A 19,506-nucleotide genomic window follows, 5' to 3' on the forward strand; every position below is an offset into this window, starting at 1 on the left:
TGAACACCATCTGCAACAACAAAAACTTTCACAAAATAGGTCAGAATATGGAACTTGGAATATGGAATTTTAACAACATTATTAATTATGCTTCACTTGGGCCACTAGATCGTATAGAGCTCAAAAGAACCTCAGCTCTATTTCCCAATTTAATTGATTCAACAGATGTATTAAAAAAAGAAATCTGAACAGCATTATATACAAAAAAAAAAAATTGTGGGTTTTTTTTCACATGAATTTGTTTTTACATTTTAATACATGACACGACCTTTATTGTCCATGTTAACATCAGTCCAACAATTGTATACAGTGCAAACAATTCATAAAATTAAGATTATGCCCAGCAAGGTTCCGATATAAAAGCAGCCAGACTCTCATCTATTTAATCTCCATACAACCGGAATACAGCTGCCCAATCCGTTGCTATGGGCAACAAATCCATGGAAACTGATCTCACTTCAATAACGGACTGGAATTGTAGCGGCATCCTGAATACAGAAGTGGATTTTTTTTCTTCTTCTTTGCCCAACGCACTAAAAGCCTCACATAGACATCTATAATGTGTGTGTAATAATGTACTAAGACGCAGAGTGATGCGCAGAGAGAAGCGCAGAGAGATGCGCCTCGTCAGAATGTGCGCAATGTAGGGGGGATCTTGGCATTCCTAATATCACTTGATATGGGCTCCCACATCCCAACCAGTACTTAGGTACTCGATTATGTCCACTTCTTTTTCTTCTCCAGTCTCCCGTTTTTTTAATTAATGGCCGCCGGTGATGCTCCGCTGAGGAGACCTCACTTGAAGAACCAACAAGTGTCAAAATCATTACACAAGAGGTAATGATATGCCTTCAAGTGCTGGAATGGGGTAGTCCGATAAATATTCAGTTGGAATGGAGTAGACATTAACAACACAAAGTCAGGAGAAGCGGGTTTAAAAAAAAACCCTGTTAAGTGTGGATTTCAACCGCGCCTGTTGCTAAGAACAACGAAGATGCAATAAAACATTCATAGGGAGTAAAACACAAGTGCATACATGTATATAAAAAAAAAGGTACATTAACTATGAATATTGTTATAAATTATTTTAAAAAAATGCTTTCTGTGTTGTAAGAAACCCCAAACCAGGCATATAACAACAACTTATTACAAACTTAAAGAGTTTGTTTTGTCATCTAATAAATAGCGGTCAAAATTCGCTTTGCGTTCGCAGGAAGAATGAACCAGGCTTAACATATTGGCAGCAAAAAAAATTTGCAACTTGAAATGAATCTCAAAACCAAAAAAAAAAAGTGAGTTGACATGACAACATTAACTACTGTCCTTTTTTTGCAAACATGCCTCAGGGTAGATAAACATTTTCTAATCAAATTCAACATAAGGTCCAGGCAGCTCCATTGTTAATGTGAAGCATATGTGACTGAGAATTACTCTTGTCCAAATAGTAATCAATGTTTTTCAATTTGGCTTTTATTGCTTTTTATTGTGCCTGACCGAGAAAAAAAAAAGATGGGGGAAAAAAAGAAGAGAGAGTACAGAGACACTATCAAATATGGACATTTGAAGGAAGGCTTAATTAAGTATGAATACTCGCAGGAACGTATCTCCAAGGTGGGTAGTTATGATGAATGGATTATTACCGCAGATGGCCGGGGGGGGGGGGGGGGGGGGGTAGATAGAGGAGATGTAGAGATTGAAGGGCAACTGTAGATAGGTGTGTGGATCACTACTGTTGATTTTAACAACTTGGATGTATACGTATTAGCAGCAGTTGCAGGTAATCTGATTAAACTGAACACCTGTACAGCAGTTACAGATTGCCGCAAGATTTTACAGTTTCAATTGCACAAAAAAGGTTAAAGTTAACGTACAATAGCAAGACTTGCCAAACTCTAGGCAAAGGATTTAAGGGCCTAGGTGTTAGCAACGAGAGCATGACTCCCGCCTTCTCACCCCAACCCCATCCCTCCCTCGCCTCCACCCATCTTTCCAGTGTCCACTCCTCATTTCCACATTGGTTCCTCAAGCAACGCATGCTTAATCAACCTAACACAGTTATTAACGAGCAAGTGAACATTTCTCTGGACAAGACCACGGTTTCACAACATTCCAAAACTCCTACAAATAGAGTGGGATAATAAAAGAGGGGAAATGCAAAGACAACACGGACACTCAAGAGGTGGGCCTACAGCAAGTCATGGAAAGCCAATACATGAACCAGTTGACTGAGAGCAAACATTTGAGGGGGGGGGGGTGTTTCTCTTTGGCTGCCATGGGTACTGATTTGTATTAGAATGTGCCGAGACGAACGTGTTCATCTCTGAGGGTAGCTAGTAGACCCCTCACTATCGGATGTCTCTCAGAGAGGGGGGAATTTTATCCTAACACAGTGTTCTGGGTTTTGAGGTTAGTGTAATTTCCACTGCTCGTGTTACCATGGAAACAAACGATTATTGTGCACCACGTAAAAGTTATGCCCCAAAATCAAACGCCTTCCTCTTCCTTAACCAGCTAGAACCATTGCAAGAAGTAAATTCTCAGGCTGTAATACTTGAAATTGTTTTGAACAGATTCCCGAATTATGTTCAGTATTATCTCATCATGGGGGGTGGTTGAAAATGCTATAAAGTCGACTGCGGCAACAAAGTATGATCACGAGAGGTCGGATTGGGACCTGGGTCCCAGAGGTGGAAGGAGTAGAAAGTTACCACTACGCCAACCCTGTCAAGTATGGCAACCCGTCCACTACACCACCCCGACGGCTTTCAAATGATAGTACCTTTCTGTACAACTGTAGTTTCACATGTCATAGTATTTTGTTACACTCATAAGTACAGACATTGCATTATAATTACTTCAGGAAACTACAAGAACATTACTACGTATGCGACTAATCTATAATTATAATCACTCCATTACATGTATGTACGACTACATACATGTACATTCAAACAAATTAAAATCTTCGTTATGAAGGAACAATGATCGGGCTGGTGCCATGTATGTCATGTATGAAGGTCAAATTTTACAAAATGTCACCAGCCCATGGGTACGGCCTTTACAAAATTTGCTTGGGTGGGCTTGGCTTCTCTGTCTCAAAATATTTTCCTAAGTTTTCTGGCGAAACTGCTCCTTCACAAAATGAAAACATCTTTACCCTTTATTGATGTGGTTCTATTTTTTTTTACATTCCTTTTTTTCTTCTCCGTCAGTATTATGTGTTTGTCTGTCTGAAGAGTGCTTATCTTTGCCAGGTGAGCTGATTTTGAGATTTGCGAAGAGAGTTAAAAAACAAAATCTCTGCGTTTTCATCAACCACAATCACTTTATATCAGCAGTTGTCCTTGGCAAATGCATCAATATTATTGCGCTATCATCAAGAAATTTTGCGCCCCAAAATATTGTTTGTTTCCACCTGCACAAAAATGTCTGAAATTACAAAACAAGGGCGAGCGTTATCTCGCAGACAATGTGGGTCATCACTCATGTGGAAATACCTCGGCCTCACCCGAGAAAAATTAAGCTCCACTGAAAAATCTAAACACGCTTCTTGGATGTGACCCTGAATTGGCTTAAGGTGTTGAGATGAAGATCCGAAATCAAAGTCTAAAATCCTTGGAGAGGAATAAAACCCTGGCGGATTTGTGATTCGAGAAACTACATCTAACGTGACAAGATTTTCTTATGGGTTCCAAATTCCATAATGCAGTTAAAGGTGTAATCGATGATTGGTAAGAGCTGACAAAATAATTGCAAATTGTGTTTTGTCTGATCATGCTGTGATTAACCTAAACATGAAACAACAAAATTCATATACCACATTGCAGCATTATAATACAACTAAAGATAGGCAAATTTATGCAAAGAATTTTTAAGCATGGTGTACAGTAATAGACACACGCTTTTGGAAAGCATCACAAATGCAGCCAAAGTATGGAAAGAAACCAAAACAGGCTTGATCTATTGATTGTTGTACAGCAGTCTGGCTGATCTTTCTTGATAAAAATTAACCAAAAGCCTAAAATTGATCCAAGATTCTTATTTTCATCGTCGAGACTGCATCTCAACTCTCACCTAACCACTCAGCAGTATTTCCTCATGTTCAATCATACGTGAGTTCTCACGCCTCGTTCCTTCCATTAGACCACCTGGCTGTTTAAAGGCGAAGACCAGTATTAAAGAGCAGAACTGTTCTATTCAGCACTGAGATGTTTCTTGAATTCCGAAAATCTACTCCGCGGGTAGAACATAAAGCAAGACACTCCTCCAGAGAACAAAATCTACTAGGCAAGTACACACAAAGTGTCAACGCAAACCAAATATAAGAGCAGTGTGCTCACTCGGTGTATGCCAACAACTATGCATAGAATACACATCTGTGAAAATTTGGACTCAATTGGTCTTCAAAGTTGCAAGAGGATAATGAAAGAAAAACACCTTTGGTGCATAAAAAATTATTTTCATGACATTGTGTTTTTTGTCCTACAAAGGTTACATACACCCTTTAAAGAGAAGACTTGCCACTGTGGAAATAGCAATAAAAAAATGTGGCGATTTGTATGAATGAAGTTTGGCCTTGACCCTTCTTAGTACCATTCACTAGAGATATCGATGTGATATGTCTACTCCTAGCTCAGAATAAACTCTAGTACAGTTCCCGACTTTATTTTGTTAACAATCCCCTTGCTTCATGTGCTTAGCAGTCACAACACACATCTAGTCAGATTTTTTTAAGCCGATGCTGTTTTCTTTAATCCAATTAAAAACGTTAAGACGATTTAAGTATGATGATCACTCGTGGACGTCTTCGACTAAAAAACCGATGTAGCCTTTAAACTAAGGAATCTCCGGACCACAACATTCAAAGCAAACAGAGGGACTTATTCTTAAAAAACTAAACAGATAGGAGGGAAGTAAATATCTGCTCACCGCTTGACATTTTGGGATTGGATAGAGATTCAGAATGATGAAATGTCTTTAGGCCAAACAAAATAAAAACATGTTAAGCGCCTACTTTTTTGTAAAAAGTAAGGAGGGCCTTTTTTTTTAATGGCTGCCCGACACATTATTAAAGACAACCGGCTGGGCTATTTTTCAAAGTTTATTTTTTATGTCTATGATCCGTAAAATGTATTCTTCTTTTATTTTACATTAAAAAATAAGGGGGGGGGAAAGCAGAAGGCCTCTAAAAAGGAAGCGGCGGGATGCTGAACATGTTTTTTTTTTTTTTTGGGCTTCATGAGGATACAGTACATGAACATACCTCCCACTACACTGCTATACGGTCCATTAACCTGTAATGCAATATTTTAACTGAGAGAACAGCACGAACCCCGACACTGGATATACAGCCCTCCTTCTCAATTCCATTCTCCTAATCGGCTTCAAGTGTCGGCATCCTATGATTGCTAAGATTTCTGTTCGGACCGACCCTTCTTTCCTTTTTGAGGAGGGTGGGAGTGGGAGGGGAGGGGGGGGGGTCCAACAGATGACTCCGCTCACCTCCAGAGATACCAGCCCCCAGCCCTCTGCTCTTTCCATCCTCCTCACCAGGACTGGAATTTCAACTTTGAAAGGGCAAGACCATTTTCCATTTTGCAAAGGGTACTTCCATCGTAAAATCTTAAAGTCAATGAGAAAAATATGAAGGGGCACCAAGGCCAAGACCAGGGGCAACGGAGGCCATGGCCTCTGCGGAGTGCGTGTAATTCCAAAAGATTACTTTGTTCACCTTCCGGGATATCCCCCCCCCCCTTTCCAGCTTACTCCTCAAAATTTCCTCAAAAATTTAAGACAGCACTCTTTAAAAGGGCTAGTGTATAACCTTTTACTCTACTCCCAACAGTTTTTTTCCTGCACTTAATTCTCTTAACGTATACCTCGTGTCAACAATCTACAGATGAAGTCCGGTTGACTGCCGCAGACCACAGATGATCATTAAGGCATCCAAGCAGGGAGAGGCCGAGCACCAGACCGAATAGTGCAGTTTAGCAAAACTTAATTTCATACCCATTAATTCTGGATAAATACACAGGATGACTTTTCCCGAAGTTGGGACTCGAGGGTGAGAAGTCCCGAAGTAATTTATTAACGCAAGGGCCTAGGTGTTAAATATACTCACAGTGACACAGTGGACGCGAAGTAATCTACACGCATCTACGTCATACACTTCACAATGAAGATGACTAGTAAAGTTTCTGCATTTTTCAAGTTGCATATTCACGTGTGGTGTCCCTCGATATGATTTGAGAAAAGCTCCCCCATGTAACACAAAACACAATGTCCACAGATTTACGTTAAACTTACACAGTTTCAAGATGATGATGGTAGAAAGATTCCCTTAAAATATTACTTGCTGGGGTGCTGTAGTTTTTGAGAAACTATCGGTGTAGTTTTGAGAGATGATATTTCACAACAGAAACAACATAAAATACTTTCTGGTGTTGTACAATGCACAGTGTATGGTATACTTGTACGCATGCTTGTTAGCACATGGCCGACTCTTAGTCAGGAGATAATGTAGGGTCAGACAATAATTCATTCAATACCTTTTGAACGAACTAATCGTTGACACTTTTTTTTAAAGTTTAGTGTCTCCAATAAAAGTCAGAGGTATTGTACAGAATTGGTAGAGCTGACACAATAGTCGCAGACAGTGTTCATGTCTTGTTTGATCAACCATGAAATAACAAACGTGTGGAAATTTGGGCTTAATCCATTGTAGAAAAGGAATAGTAAAAAACCTTGCACAATTTTCAGTACATACTACTGCCTTTCCAGACACAGTTTTCTTGAATATGAATATATTTCATAGGGAAATTTTTCAAAGAAAACAAGGTCCTAGTATTAACTTAAAAATGAAGTTTTTTATTCTGAACAATCCTGTATAATACTATGACTTAAAGAAACAAGCCATCTAATATTTCAAAACCAAGGGAATCATCTTTAACTATTGAGAGAAGAAAAGTCTTAACCAGAAACACAAATCTAGAGGAACATTTTGAAGCTTCTTAGTTTTTCTTCTTTTTCTTTCTCTCTCTCTTGATATACTGTACACGTCTTGAACACGTACAAGTACATGTACGTGTTCGTTCATTGCACCATCTTCAACTCAGCATTTTTAACCCCCCTTTGACTCTTTTCTTTTTATTCCACACATGTACAAGAAGTAAAGATGACCGGATGGTTCAAACATGTCTCAACATGGGCAACAGGCTGGCCAGGGTATTCGTGCAGGAGTTTGCATGTTTTGGCTGGAATAGCACCACAGGGCTCTGAATCCTTTACAGTCTTCCTGTCTAATTCAAAATATCACCGTTTATCAGTCTTGTATCAAATTTCCCCCTCAAGCCCATGTGGATTTCTCCCACAAAAGAAATGAAGGAAGACCTGCAATTGGAGAACTATTGTTATATTCAGACTTCTGACCATGTTGTTCCCAAAACTTTGGAGTATTCTGTAGGGCCCCTACCCAAGTTTGGCCAAAACACACTGAATGAGAGACTTTTAAATGTTCCTTTTTCACAGTTCTCGCCAGTAGTGCGTGTGCTAGGACCTACGCAGGCAATACTGAGCATGTGCACACACGTTCAGAGACACAAAAAGGGACCATTATGTCTGTTGCCGTCAGCGTTTTAAAACTGTGTCCAATTGGAAAAGTTACCCCGATTATTTTTACTTTGTGCTTATCGTTGGTTTTATTTACCAGTAAGCAAAAAACAGCTTTGATTACTGATAATGGGTTACCAGTCAAAACACCATGCAATGTGATAGGTTCATGAATGGTTCTCACCACAGAGCAGAAATCTGATAAGCAGTATTGTCTGCTGCTGGATCTTCACCTCGCCACCTCTTAAATCTTCCCGACATTTATTTTATAACCCCCCCCCCTTATATAGGAGATGCACTTCCAGGGCTGTATGCTTCATTATTGGAAGGGCAAGGGCACCAAGGCATTTTCTCTTTGGCAAAGGGCACCCTATGAGGAAATTGTAAATTTCTACTGGAGCATTCCAAGGGCACCAAGGCAATGGCAAGGGGCAACGGAGGCAATTGCCTTTGTTGCCTCCGTGAAGTATCAGGCCTGCACTTCACCATAGAAGTTCAAGGCAGTGACACACCTTGGACGTGCAGTCGTTGTACAAGAGCAAAATGGGCATCGTACAAAGTGCATGTCCACACATAACACTACATTGTAGTTAATTTGTGTGGAATGCAAAGCACGCTGCCCTGAATTACTAGAGGGTGTTATAGAAATCTAGCCAAGACATCCGAGACTTGCTTCTCAGATCATCCTGAAGCTAGTATACAGAATGGGGTCAACAGTGAATGTCTTGCTCCCGTTTGACGGGTTTTTAAAGGGAGGGCAGAGAAGCAGATCTGAGGGTCTGCCAAAAGTTGTGTCTATTGGTTCTGGCCCATTGTTTGTTTGCTTTTTTGGAAGTTTACGAAGTACGGAAGCTTTTTGTTGGTTTTTGTTTTGTTTTTGTTTTTGTGTGTTCGCCACCCATCAGGCAAACTCCCACAAGGGGATATAAACACCAAGCTGGCAACAGTCAATCTCTCACACAATCAAACACTGGTTTATGTCTATGATTATGAATGACAAAATCAAGAAATTGTAATCCAGTGATGTAATCTGTCCCCCAGTTGGCTACTAGTTCAACACCCAAAGCTGCAAATTTAAATAAACCAAAAGTCTCCTGTCTTCTAAATGTCTTGAATTCCTGGCCAGTGAATTGCTAGTGGACTTGTAAAATGACAAATTAGCAGGTTTGGCAGTCAAGTTGCTTGAAAAAAAAAGTTAATGAAAAACCCTGATGGGATTGCAGGCGTGATACTTCTTGGAGGCAAAGAAGGCGATTGCCTCCTTGCCCTTTGCTCATTGCCTTGGTGCCCTTAAAATGCTCAAGTAGAAGTTTTGACTTCCTCATAGGGTTCCCTTTACCAAGGAGAAAATGCTTTGGTGTCCTTGCCCTTTTAAAAAAACAAAGCATACAGGCCTGAGGGAGAAATGTTTCATAAATAAAAGCAACCAACTGAGTTTGTTACTCAATTTCAAACCCTTTTATAAACCTAATCCTAACCAAGTTTGTGTAAACCACAAAGCAGAGACTCTGGAACCTTCTTGTTGTAAACATCTCAAACGCATCTTAGATCTAGTCCTTTCTTTAGTTAGGCTTAGACCATGGAGGTACAGACCATTATTCTTGTCACACAATTCAAAACCCACCAACAATCACAAAGAGAAACGAAAAAAATCCACCACAAGGAGCGGACGTGATCCATCAAGTATCGCAGTTATTGATTAACCGATTTCTCGTCCAAGATTGAAAAGAGCCGTTGTAACATAATGTAATAGAAGGTGGGGACAATTGGTTCTTGGAAGCAGAAGGACACTCCATTACACATCTTGCGTTAGGTTTTAGTTAAGGTTCTCCCTTATCAGGACCTCGTAGGACCTCGTATTGTCAACAAGCACAAAGGTTTAGCATCTTCATTGAGCATGTATGGGGGTACATAGCCTGGCCTGTCCAAATGTGCAGTGGTAATTGTTATGACTTGTTACATCATGGTTGTACAACCATGGAGCCTCCATGCCCTAAACAGCGGTCTGTTGGCTAAATGAGTTATAAAAACCAAACAAAGTTCTCCCTTAAAAGTGGACCGCTGGTCATTAAATAAATGCCAGTTAAATTCCCTGAAGACGGTTAGTAGTCCAGCAGGTTAGTTCAATGTTGAAAACCATCCCTATTTAATAAAAAAATCTGAACAAGTGTGAAAGCTTGAGGACTAATCTAGTAATTGTACTTAACAGGACTGGTACTTATGGATCTAACTCATTTTTTTACAAAAGCAAAATCCAGAATCATGTAAACAGTTACAATACAGCATCATATCACAAAATCCACTTATCTCTTAATATAAAGCCATAAGGTAGAGAACACCCTAATAAATACACTTAAAATATTTCAAGGTTGTTTTCCACTCACTCTGGAAACAAAATGCACAAATGTTATTTGCTCATTATGCCCCGAAGGTCATGAAATTACATGTTCGTGTTTTTAAGTATAAAAGCCATTTAAAGCAAACAGCATTGATATTTTCCATCAAGCTGTAAGCTGTAAAGCGTGCAAACAAAAGTGTCTAAAATCTGTAGGGGGTTTGATGGATTTGAGCTGCCTGTCACTGAGAAAACAGGGGGTGTATTTACTGTTTGACAAGTGGACTGGCAAAAATAAATCCATTTTAAAAAGTGGCTAGTTTTTCCTTTAAGTCAAGAGATTAAGGCCTTGGATAAATTACAAACACACATGAACCTCTTATGAGTTGCACTTAAGAAAAAAAAGGTGGGAAGCTTTGAATTTTCGTCCTGAACTGGCATTTTCTGCAACAATTTTTTGTTACAGTTTTCATGTTGTTTACATGTTTTGACGATATTCATCATGGCTTTAAATTCTGTGAATTTTCAAAGCTGCAAGAGCTTAATTACTTTCTTAATTACAATAATTATGGGTTGCAATGCACATAATTGATCATGCAGGTTCAATTCACTATTTGAATGCACGGTGCGCACTGTTCTCAAATGGGAACAAACTGATTTCATAAACTGGACACAAACCTTTGGGTATGACGCAAGCGTGTATCTCCATTTCGCGAAGTGTCAGACACTTAATGTTTCTATGCATTTGAAAGTTGGACTGCCTCATTATCATTCCTTATTAATTGGCTTGTAATGGGAACCAGACAAGACGGGTGAATATAGTAATTAAAAAATAATTACCACAAATTAGTTTAACCATGTTGAACCATCTTAAAGGGATTCCTTCATTTGTCCAACTTTACTTATACCTAAAAAGTCGCTGGTTTTTGTTTTAATTTTGTGTTGATATGAATTTTGTTTAAACTCTGTCTTCAATTGGGTGAAGTTTGCAGATACACCATGTCATCTCCTATGAGCTGTGGTGTATAAAAGAGAGAACCAGCATTATCACAACTCAACATTTTGATCCTTCAGGAGAATTACGGACCCTTTTTACCTTTATTTATACAATATATTCATGGTTCATCTCAAAAGGGAACTAACTGTTGCTAACTTGCTAACTGCTTGCCAAAGAAAATGACTGAAGCTGGTATAAATACAGAGACTAGTGTTATGGCCTCACAGGTTTGTACCCCCATCAGTGTCTTTTTCAAGCTCTTAGTGACAACACAACATGCTCGTCACAGGCCACATACTTCACAGAGGCTACCAATGCTATTGCCTCCATGCCCCCTAGTCATTGCCTTGGTGCCCTAAAAATTCTCCAGTAGAATTTTACAATTTCTTCATAGGGTGTCTCTTAATAGAGGAGAAAATGCCTAGGAGCCCTAGTCCTTTCAACAATGAAGCACACAGGCCTGTTGTCACATAAACAAATTAGTTCAATTTATTGTTCATCCCTTGCCTTTTTTCAGTGAGCTTTCTCCCACTCTCTCTTTCCATTTGACTGGCTCTGTTGTAAACCCCTGTACCTTTTTATGTGTGCGTTGTCATTTAGCTTTCGAGAAAGACTCTGCTAGGGTTGAAACGTCAGGCCATTATCTATTTGTTGCATTTGTACGGTATAAATTGAACCAATAGTAAACTTTCATTGCCTGGAGTTTCAACCCTGTCCATAAAGTTCTTTTAGTTGGTAAGCAGTAGGCAACGGCTAAGTCTATATCTCAAGCATTAATAGCGTAACAGAAGCAGTCAGGTTTTATTTATTTGCCCTGCGCCCAGCGGTCACTGCCAGAAACACCGGCCAAACCAATAACAAATTTCCTCAGGCTTGCAGGCTCAATAATTAAATTCACCTATGAGGCACCCATCCTTGGTTTAATTACCAGAAATATATCATAGTTAAATTAATAATAATACCAGAAATCCCACTTAGGAAATCTTCCAGAAGCAGCTTTGAGCTAAGCTCTTAAAAAAAAAAATTAAAAGACGTTTAAAATGTATATTTTTAGAAAAGATGAGTTCCACGATTTGATAAGCTTGCATCATCTTCAAGGTCCTATTATAATTATTGACAAGGTCTGACCATGGAGGTATAGAAATATTTCTACCTCCATGGTTCGAGTGTCTTTTTCTGCCAAATATTTCAAGCTCATTGTATTACAGTAGAGAGACAGTCCACTTAATCTTCTCTTATCATCTTTATAATCAAATGTTTATCACACTTCAGCGGACACCCACTGACCTGGAATGTGCATGGGAGTTATAACTGAAGGTACAATGTACATCGCTATTCCATTTCACAGTTCAACCTAGCTGTGTACATCAAACACCATTCAGAATACTCAATGTTTAAAAATTTCAATCGTTTTTCAAATTGTTTGAAATCAATCAAACAAACACCCCAATTTGTGTCCACTGAATTTGGACGAATTTAATACACTTTACATGAACATGTAGACGCTGAATAATGCCTCAAATAAAAGAGATATTTTACACAAAAAAAAAAACTTAACCACTGTCCCAGCATAGCCCAATGGAGAGAAGACAAGAAAGGAGGTTTCAGTTTTAGATGTGAGAGGAAAACCCCAGAGAACTATTCCAGGGAAAACCCAGGCAGCCAGTTTATTTAGGGACTGAAAACCAAATCCACATGGTGCCCCTGGAGTGATTCGAACCAGGGCCCTAGAGGTGAAAGGCAAGGAAAGATACCACTGCGCAACCAGGGATTTTCCTTAAAGACAGTGGACACTATTGGTAATTACTCAAAATCCTTATTAGCATAAAACCTTTCTTGGTGACGAGTAATGGGGAGAGGTTGATGGTATAAAACATTGTGAGAAACGACTCCCTCTGAAGTGACGTAGTTTTTGAGAAAGAAGTAATTTTCCACGAATTTGATTTTGAGACCTCAGATTTAGAACTTGAGGTCTCGAAATCAACCATTTGCCTTTAACTGGGCGAGTCAACCAAAATGTTGACTCGCCTGCCGCTATTTTCACTCGCATTTGGCAACCGGGCGACTGCTAATTTCGAACCCTGCCAACCCGACCGCTAAGTTTATCCGGGGCCGCTGAATAGACCCTTAAAAAAAAAATGGCAGTCCTCGCATGCTACAAGTCACCCCCATCTGAACCCACCCACCTACAGTAAATGAGTTATCACAATATTAGCTTATAAATAAACACAAATCATCTTATCCTATGGAATAATCTAAAGCCATTTAGAATAGAATCAAGGAAACAGAGGCCAGATTAAACTCATCACGATGAGAGAAATGGAACCAGCTGAATGTCTGTACACAGGGGACCCAGGTTATGCTTTGATGATTTTTAGATTAGGGTGAGCACACTGTTTGCCACGTGCACCGCCAACTCAATATCATTCGGGCATCAAGTTTTTGTTTTTTTCATTGTCGGTTTCATATTTACATCTTGGAAAACTTTAACGATGAATAAATTGTGCTTTCAAAAGTTCTGGATTGGTGGAACTCAGTTTCTCTAATTTTGAAAAAAAGAAATCAATAAAAAATTCTTTCCTACATCTCAAACACAACTGTCACAAAACATCCCCCTCCCCCATCAAAAGTTCTGGAGAATTAGTTCTTAGTTTCTAAAGTTTGCAAGTTATAAAATTACCAAATTATTTCCTTTCTCTGAACACAACTGTACCCCACTAACATTTCACACAGAACAACACTGTGATTTGGTTAAATCTCCCAGTGTAGTTACGATAGTCTTACCATGGTCTTACAAGTAATGAATTTTTTTCCAAGGGAATAGGCGAACATTTCCGCTCAAACAGTCGAAGGAAAGTCAAGACATATTCCATCTCCAATGAACCTCTTGAAACATGGTGAAAAGCTGCCCAATATCCGGGCTAAGGCGAAGGGAAAATTACTTCTAGCACGACTGAAAACAATGACTGAAAGTATAGTACCTAGTTACGAATTAAAGGGTTGATAAAACTAGTGCCTTAAACCTTTTCTTTTTTGCTGTTTTTTAATTTTTGTATTCTAAGTGAACTTGTTGAACATCACCCAAATTATTTATAAATTGTTTTTCTGCATCAATCACAGAAAAGAGAAATCAAGATTTTGTTCAAAATATTTTAGTCGAATGATAATACATGAAACTTTATTGCAAAGCGGCTCTCTAAGAATAAAAACGTTTGAAGTGGCTTCTTGTTCAAATGGTTTTATTTCAACCGGGCCTCATTAAATTTCTACTCCAAGTAATTTGTGCAAACAAAAGATCGTCGATAAAGGATTTGTATTGTCAACAAATTTAGCGATGAGACTGTCTGCAGTCTGGGTTCACATTTGTTGGTGAAATTTAAGAGAAAAAAACCTGATTCGACGGTGATTTAATTTGTTTAAAAAAACAGCAATTTGCAGAGATTTTTTCAAAGGAAATTTCCTCAATTTGTCAGAGTCTCAATCGGAGATATTTCTCCTGAGAATTAAACCTGATATAAACTTTCATAATTAGCTCTCAGATTCAACACTAATCAGGTTCTCTCAATAATTAGCGATCATGCACGGTGGTAATGAAGCACAATATAGGCAGCTAAGCTGAAGAGGTTACACCACGGTTTGGTGAAAATATTTGGTCAAGTTGAATCTAAATTTGTGGCTATGGCTACAGCTTTGGCTCTGACTGTGGCTAAGGATGACATGGTGATCAAGTAGCCGTAATTACACAATGGCCTTGCCCTTAGTAAATATTTTATTGATTTATGCCACTTTAAAGGCAGTGGACACTATTGGTAATTACTCAAAATAGTTATAAGCATAAAACCTTACTTAGTCACGAGTAATGGGGAGAGGTTGGTAGTATAAAACATTGTGAATAACGGCTCCCTCTGAAGTGGAGTAGTTTTTGAGAAAGAAGTAATTTTCCACGAATTTGATTTCAAGACCTCACAGTTAGAATTTGATGTCCCGAAATCAAGCATCTGAAAGCACACAACTTCGTGTGACAAGTGTGTTTTTTCTTTCATAGTTATCCCGCAACTCCGACAACCAATCGAACTCAAATTTTGACAGGTTTGTTATTTTATGCATGTGTTGTGATACAGCAAGTGAGAAGACTTGTCTTTGACAATTACCAATAGTGTCCACTGGCTTTAACAAAAATTATTGTACAAGTTCCTCAGCTCTAATGCAATCATGGAGGTCGAAACTAGATTACTTTTCAGGATTTGTAATCACTTTCGTTTTCTGGGGATGAACAAAGAATCGACTAGAGTGGGATTCGAACCAACGACCTCCGGATTAACGTGCCGGCGCTCTACCAACTGAGCTATCTAGCCCTATATTGGCGGTCACAAAAGTTTATTTAAACATGTAAGATATTGTTCGTTTTCTGTACTCTGAAAAATGTCGAAATAAACAACAAATGTTTTTTATAAGCAGCGTAATGGCTTTACAGTGATCTTTCTAGCCGGTTAGACAAGGTTGTCATTGCTCATTCAAAATTCCACCAAAAATTTTCAAATGGATATTAAATTTGTAACAGAACACGGCACTACTTATGGCGCACAGCAATTTTACAAAACTCAATACATGTATATAAAATGGCATGAAATTCAATTCATAAAAACGTCTGTGGCTGTAATTAAATAAATTGGAGGGATGTGAAATGAGGCAATCTGGTATTGACATCTCTTATAAAATTTAACGTTGCGTTGACTAAAAATTTATGAATCGTAATTCATAATTTTTCTGGGTAAGCAGATGTCCATAACAGTATCATTTGGCTGCTCTCTTTCATTGTAAGATGTTTGCAATATTGAATATGTGGACATTTCTAATCATAAAAAGCGTTGTAACTTTCAAATTTTTAAAGGCAGTACTTAAGAATTTCTTTGTAAATACTTTTTTTGGAACAACTATACAATATGATTATTAACAGCATTTAGTTAAGCGCCTTTTCCAGTGTTGGCAAAGCGCTTCAACAAAACAACCACAAACCTTGGAGAAACTGTAAAACAGTCGTGTGATTTTTAAGATGCATTTTGAATTGAGAAGTAAAATAGATGTCAAATTTTTAAAATAACTGGGAATTATTTTTAGAATTTCACACTTTCACTCACCTCTTCTTCGTTGTTCATATTTTTTCGTGATACCATCAAAAACCATCCCATGGGAAACAATGAACCTGTTGAAGCAAGGCAACAAGAAGCAATCCTGTTTTCGTGCTAACGACGACGCAAGAAGCCAAGTCTGATTCGCATACAAAAATCACTAAGATCCCGAGTAGACGATGGTCGCTATTTTACCATACGGCTCCTCAACAGTTTCCTTTCCATCCGACGTTCCTGTCGAGAGTATACCTTGCCATCAGCAGATGGTAGATAAAACAAGCAAGGCGAGGAAAAATCTACAAATACTCTTCCATCATTATGAAGTCTTCCTCCTCTGGTTCCAGTAAAAAAAGACAACAACCCAGAGCAGATGAGTAAACTTAAGTTCCAAGAATCAGGCGATGTGGGTGCAGCGCAGCGCTTTCAACGAGACACGGCGGTAGTAGCCCAACATCCCGTGGGGAGAGGACGGCCTATTCTAAGTTGAAGGGGTTCCTTACGATCAACACAACCACCCAATGAGATGCAATGCTCATATCTGTCAACCAGTGTGTATACACACTCTGCACGACTTTAAGGACAAAGGTAGAGAAGATGTAGAAGGAGAAAAAAACGTCTGAGTGAAATTTGAGCAGTGAGGTGAAGTCTACCTGCGGATCCTTAACAACATTGAGATATCAAACTCGTCGCTTTGATATCCACTCTTTCCACAAGAATTCATTCCTTTTTACATCACCCTGACAACCAAGAATTCCTGCTCTATAAGAAACTGGAGGTCGGCCCCTAGTTGAGGCTGGCAACCACACTAGAGGAGACCATCGTCGTCGTGAGGGCAGGAGTATAACGTAATAGATGATGCGAGCCGACCGTGATCTTTAAGATGTGGCTGATGCTAATGCGATACAAGCAGAATTACATACGTACTCAGCAGGTGGTCTTTATAGTCGCTGCCGTTTTCTCCCTTGGCGACACAAGAGGATGTACTTTACACAGTGTGGGCAATTCCCACTTACCACAGTGATGAGTCCCTGACTCAACGTGTGTTTTGAGAGAGAGAGCAGTGGCTTGTCTACCCTGAGTACAATGTTCCTGGCACAGTCCTTATCCTACACAAAGTGTTATTAAAAACACACGGCTTCTCACAGGTGATCCAAAGGTTCGGCTTTCTGACCCATTAAAGAAGTCACTAGATGTGAACTGCTTGTCATACATGCGCACCACTCACGCACATGCCCACATGATGTAGACTGTCATGAATACAACAGCAACACAATACACCTTCTAAAGCAGCTATAGAGTGGTATAGTCATATAGTCTCATCATGGGTTCACCATGGTCACACAGTGAACACAGCCGATAGTGATGGTTGTAGTTCTAATTCACACAAACTCAGGAGTAAATCCTCCAAAATGTAGCAATCCAAACTCACACACATTAAACTGTCTGTTGCACCCAAACATGGCCGAAAGAATTCCCTTAACAACTGTTGTATTTTGATTCAACTTTCTGGTAACACTGTTCTGCCAGAGTTGGCGTAAAGTACACAAGCACGCACCAATAATAGTACTACACAGTCATGTAACCATGTTTGCTCTATGGATCATTTGCATTGAGCTGCCCAGTGAAAAACGAATAAACAGAGGGTCAGTGATGTGTTCAGGACAGCTTTTGTGGTTTGGGCACAAACAATGGATGTCAACAGCCTTAAAAGTCAACCAGTACAAAGACATGGCTTAAGGGATAGAGCTTGGGGTTTACTTCCTCAAGGTCATTTATTGTTATAGTCTAGCACAGGGAAGCCCTTGCATTAAGCCTGGGTACTAGATAATTGAAACTGTATCTGACTAGGACATTTATAGATTATTCATGGGTATCCTCCTGTTGAATTTTAACTGTTTGTTTGATTGTTAGTTTGTTTGTTTGTTTGCTTGTTTGTTTGTTTGTGATCAGACAAAGTCTAAAACACTTCAACATGAAACTACATTGATGAGCCCAGCATTTGATTATATCTTCCTCCATGGTTATAGCATGGAGCTATAAAGAGTTTGTAAGGAAACCGTTAAAGTGTTTGGTTTTAACCATACGTGTACATTGTAAAGCAGCACTATACTTGTACTTTTCCCAAGTCCTGTGAAAACAAATCCACAGGGAAATGTATTCGGTTAGAATTCAAACCCACGACCTTTAACCCACACACACAGCTACTGTTTGCCTAGACTGGTCCCCTGTCCTTGCAGATAAGGACAAGTATTGGTTCATGTATACACATAGATGTCGGATTTAACTGTGAATCTCCAGAACCATGATGAAGGCCATGTGAAATGATGTCAGGTCAAAGGTGACTATGGACGTGGCTCACAGCAGATCTCTGGCATAATTCACGAGCCTCGAACTGCGACGTCAGATGTTCAGTCTACTGTCTGCGAAACCCACCATTTTGAGAGTCAAGTTACAGTAAAAAAGATAGCAAGCATGTCCAGCTTGTATCGCGTAAAACGCCCACTACATTCCACACAGTGACACGGATTCCCAAAATGTTGCAATGAAGATCATTGTGGTAATGACGTCAGGAGATTGGAGTCAATAATAGCGCAATAAGAAGAACTGGGTTGTTAACTCGAACCCTTGCATTCATGAACGATACATATATCTTGAAGCATGAGTAGTTATTCCACCGAGACCATCCTCTTTCTAGAGAAATCAAACTTGATATGGAGTACGGTGAATGAGGTGGAAAGGCACATAACACAATGTTATTTTGATAATTGTTTCTTTGAAAAAGGTTACAGATAGGCCTATGCAAAAGGTTATCGATATCGCAATTGTGTTCTTTAAAACATGTTCGATGTAGTGCTGATTTGTAGACAAAACTATAAAGAAGGACACTAGAAAGGTAACATGTAAAAGTTTTAGCTGAATGCAGTGTCTACCTGCTGAGAAAACAGCAAAAAACTTTCCCAGTGTTTTCACAAGAACATCTTATCTATCCAGATTTAAAAAGCAAAAAAATAGTTATGGCCTGACTTTTCGACCCTAGCAGAGTCTTTCACGAAGGCTTAATGACAACACAACAACCATGAACAGGTAATTAAGTGTTACAGCTAATGTTATTTCCTATTCAGATTTAGTGAGGTAACAGAGGGTACCAGCATTCGCCAACAGAAATCTGAGAAATCTGAGAAACGATTCATGCATGAATCTTTCTCAGATTAAAACCATATCACTTCGAATGGAATCCTTCTCTAAATATTTTTAAACCATCAACAGCTGCAGTGCTTTGAACCAAGTAAGTCGTAAAAGTCATTTTTGTTTCTTTTTATTTTAGAGTATGTCTTGATTTATGGCCCTACCAAAAAAGTTTTTTTTCTTCTTCCCTACCTTTAAGAATAATTTCCTGTCCTATGCAGTGTCAGCATAGTAAAGCTCTACTGTACATG

The 19,506-nt window shown here is 39.1% G+C and overlaps 1 protein-coding gene across 2 annotated transcripts in view; it reads right to left on the bottom strand.

Annotated features, from left to right (window-relative positions):
- Nucleotides 1–19,506, bottom strand: part of LOC139952490 (uncharacterized) — a 100,781-nt gene that overhangs the window by 60,263 nt on the left and 21,012 nt on the right. The window contains exon 1 of one of the 2 annotated variants that reach the window (XM_071951632.1): nucleotides 16,079–17,658. The exons of the other annotated variant lie outside the window; for it this stretch is intronic. Coding sequence (XP_071807733.1) covers nucleotides 16,079–16,129 — 51 coding nt within the window. The 5' untranslated portion in view covers nucleotides 16,130–17,658. Of the gene's footprint in view, nucleotides 1–16,078; nucleotides 17,659–19,506 lie in introns of those variants that run through there. 2 annotated transcript variants of the gene reach the window in all.

The sequence above is a fragment of the Asterias amurensis genome, chromosome 20, assembly GCF_032118995.1.
Source record: "Asterias amurensis chromosome 20, ASM3211899v1".
NCBI lineage: Eukaryota > Metazoa > Echinodermata > Asteroidea > Forcipulatida > Asteriidae > Asterias > Asterias amurensis.